Raw genomic sequence first — 10,969 nt, 5'->3', positions numbered from 1 at the left:
GCACACTGGGCTACCTAGGTTCAAAAATAGGCTGCCCCAAGGAAAATTTGGTTGCCCGGGGCAACCGGGCAACCAGGTATTTTGCACGCTGGTACTGTATTACAATATTTTATAAGAACAGAAATCACGTCATTCGTAAATGAAGTGGCCTTGGCCATGGGTTGCATCATGCCACATGAAAAATTTAGAACATCCTTGGCTTGAGTCAAGGTTAGTGTTGGAACTGACAATACCCTTCAATCAAGTAAACAGGCCTGATTTTAATCCCAGTTGCACATTTGTTTAATCACAGCCCAGCTGGCCTGCATTTAGACATGGAAACAGTGCATGTGTTGGTAGCCTGGATGCCAGACCCAAAGCACACTGGACACAAAATATCTCAGTGTGCAGTGTGCTTTGGGTCTGGCATCCAGGCTAATGTGTTGGCAAAATTAAGTCTTAGTACCGGCAATTGTATTTGCTTGCCAATATGCAATTTTGTATATGCCATGGGCTTGCAGAAAGTATTTCCAAATTGCAGAACAAAATTTTGCAATATTGCGTATCATTTAAAAAAGTATTTCTACCACTGAAGTGTATAACGTTTTATTTTTAGCTCTTTTTCATGAGAATACTCGGCTACCTTAATGACGAATGAGACCTTGAATGCATGTACTTGGAAAGCCTTCAGCACTAAAGCGAAAAGCCTGGTTCACTTCCAGAAATATCTTTCAAATGCCCTTGTGTGTGTATCTTGCATATTACCACAGGGCATCGCCCTCCCATACACTTATAAGTTATATTTATATACCCATTAATGTCTCCACTATGCCTGTATGTGAACTTGACTGTCCTCTTCAATGACCTAGCTAATGCATTTCACATGTTCCTTTTTTATGACCATTCGTATCTTTTTTCATTTGAATGAATTATGAGGAATGGAGTCTTGACTTATTACTACATATCGATAATTACTAAATTGTAATATTCCTCTTTCAATTAAGCCACATTAATAATCTATACACAGTATATCTATATCAAATGCAAACATTATATGTGCAGTATCATGTAAAACTCATGGTATATTATTACAGAATCAGTATATATACACAAAAATTTGTATTGTGCCAACACCATTGAACACCTAGCCTGATTTTTTCCAGTCTGCAACTAAAATTGCTTAAGTTACATAATTTTCCTTCTGCAGTATTGAAAATTTGTGGGCAAAATGCAGAGCATCACTCCCCTGGTATATCTACTGGTCAGTCCCTTATAAGCTGACCGTCTGGAATGTTCTAGAAGACAGACAGACAATGCAGCAGGAATGTTCAGGGGTCAGTCTGGTGCCAGCTGGAACAGGAAGCTCCTGTCAGAACTGTCACGTACTGACAGATTTTCCCTGAACACAAATCCTTATAACAACATCAATTCAACCAGGATCCAGGATACACAGGTACTTTAGTATAGGGTTCTAACCAGGATTTTTCCACAGCGTATATACATGTACATGTACGTGGGGGTCAGGTACAGAAGGGCAACTTTTACAGCGCAAGTCGCATATTCAGTCCTCGAAACATGACCACAGCAGGGGGTCTGGTATTCTTCCAAAAAAAATTTGAAATCCATAACCCTCCGAGACACTATTTCTTGCTTATTGAGGGACAGACTTTGAGAAATTAAGGTTTTCTTTTTGCTATAGCGTCATTCTAAAGTTATATTTTCATTTTTTTGCAAGTTTTATGAAGGTTCTCTCCCAAAAAACACCCCTATCGCTTCATAATTAATTATTTCTTGTAACAAAATCTGAGAACCAACAAATTAAACTGGTGGGGCCTAAAATGCTTACGAAAAGGCTGACAGACATTATTTGAATACAGTGTCTTCAATTTTAAGCAGAGAGTGTAATACCAGCAATACATTTTCAGGAGGTATCTGATTTTGTGTTATATTGCATTGCCTGGTATATCTTTTCTTTCTTTTCGAAATTTGATACTTTTGCATGAGAGTACAATATATTATAGTTCTATTGATTTGAAAATCCATGCATACACTGCAATGGAATCTGATAATATGAACAATGCACCAGAAAGATGTGCCGTGATATGCAAAATTTGGCAGCAAGACACTCAAGTAAGTCACGACCAAATCCTCCATGGATGCAGGGCTTTCATCCACCCACGTGTTTTTATATTCAAGTCAAACGTAGTTTAAAGGCGGCACCCTGCTGAAAAAGCACTTGTACTTCAGACATGGCATAGGGCTTGAATTTTGAAATACTGTTCTCTAAATCCACAATGTAACATTGAAAATTTGTTGGTTCTCTCCACCAGAAAAAGATTTAGGAAATAGGGATCATATAAAAACTGTTCAGAAACCATTGTCTTTAGTACTGTAATTCCTGATTTTTTCACAGTACTTTTATCATTTATGTTCACTGTTTTCACTGTCACTTCTGTACTGTGACATTTTTTTTCCTGCTCCTGTCACCACCATGAATATATAGTTCCGTGAAACATGTTCAGTTTTCTCAGACCGTGAAATTTTGCTACGGTGAACATAAAGATAAGTGATTTAACTAAATGGTAACAGTCCATGTAGCAAATAAAAATCCACAAACCCCTAATCATACAGTACAATTTGAAAACTGGTGCAGGCTAGGGACAAAACTGCCCTTGTACTTGTTTGACCATACCATGTTATGGTCATATGGTAAGCATGTGATGCTGTAATGACCATTCAACGAAAGTATACGTCACCAGATACAAAGGCTATATTTAAATATATTCAACCAAAGCTACCTACAGTTCATCAATAAAATTGCTATTTGGAGCAAATGCAGCAAATGGCTTCACCGCATCCCCTGTACCAAAAATTTGACCTCTCCCCCTCCCGCACAAAAGGGATTGTTCCTAAGTCACCCATGACCAAAATGTGAAGTGTTCAAACAGTCTACATGTATACCCCCATGCAGAAATGGAATCTTCCAACAGCTTCTGCTGTTGGATCATGTAGAACCCTATGTTTTATTTAAACTGTCAGTTGGGGATTTGGGTTTTGAAGCTACAATCGTTATTTTTACTCAAAGTAAGGTAAATCAAAGTGTACATGTTCTGCCAACGTTCTACTTGAACAAGAGAATCTGATGTTTTTTTCAGCTGAAGACTTACCTCATTTCCATAGCACATCATGTGATGGACGGTGACCAGTGACTTGAAGACCACCACCCAGCTGCTGTTGGTGCTCCTCTCGATGATGGTGTCAGCCAACTGTGGAATGTTCACGTTGGGCTCATTGGTGCACTGGAGAAGATCTGCCAACAGAAACATCAACGGGAAATTAGAGCTGCATCGAAACAAATTGAGACTAGTACAAACAAGGCTCGAAATTCATTTTCAATAATAGTTCCTTGTGCACCCAACCTAAAAAATTAGGTACACCAAAAATTTTTGGGGTGCACCATACAAGACAAATCCAAAATACAGATCTTTCTGCTCCTCTTCTAAGCTTGAATCTGAAAATGGGAGCTAACTTCGAAATCTTGAACAAGTACTACAAGTACAACAAAGCTATAAATTTGTGTGGCCTTATGACACATGGTTGAAGTTGAGGTTATGTTGTGTAGGTGGTGTTTTACAGGTTGGGCCTGCATCCAATTATCTTGTGGTTTCCAAACCCTGTTTGAATAGTCCATGCTTTGTTAAAGGTGGTTTGTAATAACCTGGGGACACTGATTGTTACATTCCAATCCAGGGCTCGAAATTCTTCCTGCAAGTTAGTACCTGTCAGGTAAAATTGGAGCTGTGCAGGTATTTCTGATGTCTACCTGCACTGGTTCATGTACTGGGCACATGGAGGGAAATTTGGAGCTGTGCAGGTATTTCTGATGTCTACCTGTACCTAACCTGTACTCCCCATGTATTGGGCACAATATATATGTGTCATAGTTTGTTATCACCTACAAAATCATCCATACTCCATAAAATCTTTAATTATATACCAGGTACAGGTAAAATCTGTCTGGTACAAATTATTTCCAATGTTATCTGCAGCAGTGCAGGTATGCAGATAAAAGTACATTGAGCCCTGAGTTTTATTATTTCTATTATATATCCATGACCTGTACTTCATTTCTGTAGCAATTTCATGTCCTAGCCAACTACTGATATATGTATGTCCTTGAAATTCAAGTTGAATGGGATTGTTATAATTTCAAGCCAGGGGTCTCCCCAGGAATATTTAGGGGAGTGGTGCTGGAATTTTTTTGGAGGGCACGTAGTGCCCGACGCCGCGCGAAGCGCGGCTGTGAGGGGGGGAGAGGTCCGGAGAGGGGGGGGGATTCCCCCCCTCTCCGTAGGAGAAGCTGTTGCATTTTACCCTTCTGAAATGCAGTTTGTAGCCTTCTCCTGCAACTTGAGTTAAAAATCTTACTAACTAAAGAGGTAGAAAATCAAGCCAAATTAAGTACAAATGTAGGGCATTAATGAGTATTTGTACAACAAAATATACACCCATTTCAACATAATGATTAGTTGGTATGGTACATTGTCTAGTCTGGTCAAAGTCTGGATTCTGAAGAAAAAAACTTACTGAAAAAAACCTCTTCTGAAGAAAAAAACTTCTTAAGAAAAAAACTTCTGAAGAAAAAAACTAGAAGAAAAAAACTTCTAGAAGAAAAAAAACTGAAGAAGCGCAAACTTCTGAAGAAAAAAACTTCTGAAGAAAAAAACCTCTGAAGAAAAAACTTTTGAAGAAAAAAAATTCTGAAGAAAAAAAATTCTGAAGAAAAAAAACTTCTGAAGAAAAAAAAATTCAGCACAAAGTTTTGATTAGTTTCCATCCCATTGTTTTCCTAAAAATCAATAATGTGATTTTATCAATTTTAAACGCCCTAAAATTAGCTAAATCGGCGCTTTAGGGTGATTGCGTAATATGCGTGCACTATGACCTTTGACATTTTACGGGTCATGCAGCTCTGTGCCGGCCGCCCTCCCACCCCTCGGCCGTGCGTTTTATGGGAAAATTTCTACTTTTTTAGGGGTTTCGGGACCTAAAAACTAACATCAGAGGGAAAATAAACCACATACGTTATTTTCATGGTAAATATCGCTAAAATGGACCACGCATTTTTCTTCCGCGTTACCGATTTTTAAAAAGGCCTCGCCATGTGCTTCACGCCGCTAGCGACTCAACAAGTGACTTCCCCCATCCGGTTTTGTGAGCAAATTTCTGCTTTTTCAGACATTTTGGAACTTAAAAACCGACAGCAGGCGAAAAATAAACAACATACATTATTTTCATGGGAAATGCCGCTATACTGGCCCAGACATTTATCTGTTGCGTTAACCGAATTTTGCGGCCGCCACATGCTCATGGTGCGGTACGGTAGGGAATTTTCCACGGCTAGTTCGTAAACGCATCGGCTTTATAAACTTATTTTCGGGGTCGAGGGCTTTGTTTTACAAACCAATCAGACAATTAGCGTTGTTTACATGACTTAAAAACGCTAGCGGGGCGCCCGATGTTCCACCAATGACAGCTATTCTCTCGGTAGCGTCGTGCGAAATGGTCATTGTTTACTCGTTTATCGCCCATTCACAAGTTTCAGAAACAATGCCGATGGGAAAATGGACGCCACTCGCGTCAAGATTTCGATGTTTTTTGCCTATTTATCCGCGAAAATACAAAGAGAAGACCCTTAATTTGAAAATTTTGGGAGTGGCGCTAGAAATTTTGGGAGTGGCGCACCGCCGTTGCACCATTGCCTGGGGAGACCCCTGTCAAGCCCATGTTAGCATAATGATTGTATTGCAGTTTATACAACAAGAATAACTCAATACAGGAAAAATGTGCTTGGAAAACAAAATGACCAAAGAATGTCTATATGTAAAGTCATGAGTCATGTTTCATGTATGGTTGGTCTCAGCGCTGTGTAAGCTCATGTATTAGTAGACTTGACTTTGTTTAAGTCCAGGATAGACCCTTCATTAAACAACTGCAAACTAAAGAAGGATCTCTGGCCATGTGCCAGTATTCCACAGCCATGATGCAATCATTCTAGTTAGGTACTACACACTTTCTTTTCTGACTCTACTAGATCAGTAATCTCCAAGCAGATCTTTTGGTGTCTGCCAGACAGTATCATATTGGCTTAAAATATAGACAGCAGTACAAAAAGAAAACTTGGTAAAAATTTACTAAAAATTCCTAAAAAACACATGCTGGTTTTGTGAGTAATGGAAAACTGACACATACTGTGACATAGTTACATAGGGATATTGAAGTCGGAAATTTGAGAGAAACAGGGGAGTGGTGTACCAGTGGGGTTCGAGCACCACCGATTGGTTCGGAACTTTTAGCATAGAGGTTAGTGTGTTAGGTTAGGGAGCTGGCGGCCCCAGACGTTCACATCCAGGCCTGTATCTAAACTTTACTAAACATTTTTACAGGTGCATTTTTGGCCATATAAATTTATAAACTGTGCCAAAAAATAACTATCATGGCAAAAAACAAGACTTTGTAGCTAAATTTGTAGTATTATTACATTTACATCAACACTTATATACTGTAGTCACTCAAATTTATAGTTCAACATTCAACATGCAAACATTTCTAGCCAACACACAAGACAGTGACTGTTTGTCTTTCCCAAGGCCACATCAACTTTTCAAAAGCTTTCCAAGAATTTAGCACATTGTGAGAAAAAACGCAGCTGTTGTGAGATGTACTGAAAGCCGCCCGAGGGACAGGAAGATATAGTTTGATTACATACTTCCTTGGCAAAGCAAATAATCTGTGACAAATCTGACCTGTTATAAAAACAGGTCAATGACCCATTATGCCACGGGCAAAAATCTGTGGTACGAAAAACTGCGTATGTCGAATTGTTCCTGCGCGTAAGTCGGCCTGCTCTGGCTTACATCAAGAATGGACAGAGCGTATGCAAGCCCTCAAGGTAATGTATGATTTGAAGGTACGTTCTTGACTTACGTCAAAGCAGGTTGCATTCAGCCATCATTCATGAGGTCTGCACTCCTTTTTTTCGTGAGGCATGGCAAGTCGTTTGAATTTACCATTAATCATCACATACCTGCTTTAATTCAACACTAAGCATTCTAGGAAAGTCTATGAAGCGTAATTGGTCACTTTTGTTCCATTTGTATATTTCAATGCCAGTTTACCCAAAATAATGAACTGAGAGTCCAAGATCTTCAGACTAGTTTTGCCAGATACTACATGAATACAAAAGAACATTTCCAAAGATCAGTTCCGAAGCCTTTTAGAAGACAACTTAATTTACCACTTGCCGGTCTGCCTGAATTTACCATTAAGCATTATCACCCAAGTTAAATCTACTATTATAAAGCATTGCCAGGATCCCCCCAAGCACACCTTCTTAAACAACTGCAATCACAAATCATTTATGCACACCCTCTTAAACAACTACAATCACAAATTCCCCATGCACACTCTCCTAAACAACTATAATCACAAATCCCCCATACATACCCTCTTATACAACTATAAGTACAAATCCCCCATGCACACCCTCTCAACTAAAATCACAAATCCCCCATGCACACCCTCTTAAACAACTATAATCACAAATCCCCCATGCACACTCTCTTAAACTACTATAATCACAAATCCCCCATGCACACTCTCTTAACCCCCCCCCTCATATTTTCATTACATGCACACCTGGCCTGTGGCAACTGTTTTATGTACACTGTGATTTATCACCTATGAGGTTAAGACACCACAGATGTCAGCCGTATATTGATTATTTTCCTACAATAACATAGAATACAAATCAATACTGCTGCATATGTAGATATAACACATAATGTACATGTCTGCATTAATCAGAAGTAAAAATGATTGGTCGATATTACACTGTATTGTTCTTCTCAACAAATATATTTGCGCATGGGCCTCTTCTTACACAAGCTTTATTATGTTTAACCTTATGGCTGCTAAGGCAGCTGTTAATGTTATAGCCTAAATATATACCAGTTAATGGTTTAGGCAGCAGGGAGAATGTTAAAGGGCTTTCTAACCTGAATCAAGATTTCACCAATGTTCTAGCTAGTGTCGTTCATTCCTCATTTGATACAATTTTGCCACAAAATTTAGCCAATTCCAATGCGACATCTTTGACGGACAGAAATTGGTGAAGATATGAAAAAAGAGATGCCTTTAAACTTAAGCGTAGTATCCCAGAAAAAATTACCTTTCAAAATGCAGGAAATAGCATTTCAGAGGGTCAAGATGTCAAATTTACCCTGGGGGAGCATCGCCCCCCCCCCCGCCCAAGACCCCTAGAATTGCAGTGCTCCACATAATAAGTTGCATTACTGTCTATTTTACTGGAATTAGACTATCAGCAACTGATCAGCTACTATCAGTCATATATCAGTACCGGTGGTTTACTAAGGGATTTTACATTGTCAAAATTGAGATGAAGGAAAAAATTCAGGCTGGCTAGAGCACTACTTCAAATATACATGTATTGTATAGCAACCAAATAACCAATATAGATATCTGTTAATTAGGTGCTAGTAGAATATATTTTCCCAGTTTTCTTCGAATTGTAGTTTGACCATGTATTTCAACACCTCTTCGCTTCAAAATCACATTATCTAAAGAATGTGTTGGGTGTTATCTCAGCCAAAAGAAAGCATTAAGTCCTTGAAAGAAAGGTATATCTGTGTCCACATCTCAATCTGGAAGGTGTTAGCAGGTTACAGAGATCACAGACTCTGGTTTATCATATCACAACATGCCATGGTGGGAGCTCTTCATTCAGTAAAGGGTCAAGTAGTACTAGTAGTAGAGTCTGTACAGTTTTAAGGTATGCCTATAGGCCACATCAATTTAATTTGTTGGCTCTCAGAATTTTCGGAAAAAATAGGAAGAGACAGGGCAAAAACAAAAACAGGCCTTGGCATCCTATGATAGCCTAAAAATCTACAATGAAATCAACATTTTCTTTTTTATCAGATTTTACCTGCACTAACCTGCATATACCCAGTACATGGACCAGCGCAGGTTAGGTGCAGGTAGACATCAGAAATACCTGCACAGCTCCAATTTTACCTGCACTAAGCTGCATATACCCAGTACATGGACCAGTGCAGGTTAGGTGCAGGTAGACATCAGAAATACCTGCACAGCTCCAATTTTACCTGCACTAACCTGCATATACCCAGTACACTGACCAGTGCAGGTAGGTGCAGGTAGACATCAGAAATACCTGCACAGCTCCAATTTTACCTGCATTAACCTGCATATATACCCAGTACATGGACCAGTGCAGGTTAGGTGCAGGTAGACATCAGAAATACCTGCACAGCTCCAATTTTACCTGCACTAACCTGCTCTGTTATCTAGACAAGTTACCCTTTGGCACACTAATCGAAAATAACAAGGTGTATTTTCCTTGTCTTTTTTCTGCCCATGATATACACAGTACAGTATTAGCCTTGTGGTCTCAAGGTCAGACTTTGACAGTAAAATAAAGGGTCTCTGTTCAAGTGTTAATCTTGAGATTCCACCCACCCAGCCAGATTTCCTCTCACCGAGTCAGGAAAACTGTTTTCCAGATGAAACCAGTTTTCCAGATGGTTCCATACCAGCGATCACCATGATGTCACAGCCAGCGAGTGATAGCAGTGTTAGAAATACCTATCTACAGTCTGCATTTTGCAGAGACATTTTCAATATCGCAGAAGGAAAATTAAGCAATCTGCAATTTTGCAGACTGAAAAAAAAATAGGCTAGAAATTCAATGGTTTCAACCTCCTGGATATGGCCATAGTTTTGCCAAGCAGTTACCACTTGCCACGCAAAGTTGGGCTGGTGAGGCCTAGAGAAAAAATGTTGTGTTTCTTGTTTTAGTCCTGAAAAATTAGGGTCGGTATGTGAGACTCTTTTATTTTTAGACTTCAGTGATATCTATATAGGGGTCCAACTTAAACAATACAGTTTAACAAAGTAAAACAATGCATGAGGACACTTTTATTTTTAATGTCAATGCTAGAAAAACACTTGTACAATGTTTCATCACTCAGGTGTCAGATCATGGAGCTAGAAAAGGTTGATCAGCTTGAAAAATTAAATCATTTTATATCCCTTGCAAGGGTCCACCCAAAAATCTAGGGTTGGCAGGTCTTTCTAGGGTCGGTCAGGAAACAGGAAACACAACATCATTTTTCCTAGTCCTCATAAAAAAAACACGTCTAAAATAAGTCAAAGCCTAAACCTCTGCATGGAGAGTAAAACAAATGTATAAAAATTTGTTTCCCCCTCCAGAGTTAACATCTACACCCATGTAACCTCCCCCTGGCCTGACACCAATCATAACAAATTAGCCCAGGTAAGCCATACTTGTCAGCAACTCTCATGGCTTCTCATCTTTCCGTTACCATGGCAACTGCCTTTGTTCTACAGGTCATTTACTTGGCAGGTCCCATGTGGATTAAGGCTGGGACAGCAATGTCCTAGAGGACACAGTGCTCCAAGTAATCTGTTACAAGTGTTAGAAATACCTATCTGCAGTCTGCATTTTGCAGAGACATTTTCAATACTGCAGAAGGAAAATTATGCAACCTGCAATATTGCAGACTGAAATTGAAAAAAAAATCAGGCTAGAGGTTGGTGAATGGTGTTTAAGAGCTTTTGTGTTTCTGACTCTATAAAAGTACTTTACAAGTAATTTTGCATGTATTTTTCAAATTGCATGCAAAATGTTTGCCAGCATGCAATTTTGTGTATGCCATGAGTTTAGATGTGGACTTAAAGTGTGCATTTGCAGAAAGTATTGCAGAACAAAATTTTGACATTCTGCAATATTGCAGAACACTGAGACAGGAAACACAACATTTTTAACCTAGGCCCAGCCTTCTCAAAAAGTTTTAGAGTAGGAGGCTGGTTACCAAAAGTAGCAGGCGAGCCACGAAGTGGCTCGAAGCGAGCCGCGCAGCGGCTCGCG

At 39.3% G+C, this 10,969-nt stretch overlaps 1 protein-coding gene across 1 annotated transcript in view; it reads right to left on the bottom strand.

Annotated features, from left to right (window-relative positions):
• The window catches only part of LOC109464631 (phosphatidylinositol-binding clathrin assembly protein LAP-like), a 63,436-nt gene that overhangs the window by 36,686 nt on the left and 15,781 nt on the right, over positions 1-10,969 (bottom strand). Inside the window, 1 exon segment of the mRNA XM_019761642.1 lies at positions 3,147-3,289. Within this exon segment, the coding sequence (XP_019617201.1) occupies positions 3,147-3,289 (143 nt within the window).

Source organism: Branchiostoma belcheri, unplaced genomic scaffold (assembly GCF_001625305.1).
Source record: "Branchiostoma belcheri isolate BF01 breed outbred unplaced genomic scaffold, Haploidv18h27 scaffold14, whole genome shotgun sequence".
Lineage (NCBI taxonomy): Eukaryota > Metazoa > Chordata > Leptocardii > Amphioxiformes > Branchiostomatidae > Branchiostoma > Branchiostoma belcheri.
Note: the sequence above shows the minus strand (reverse complement) of the source record. Positions and strands in the feature narration are given on the sequence as shown.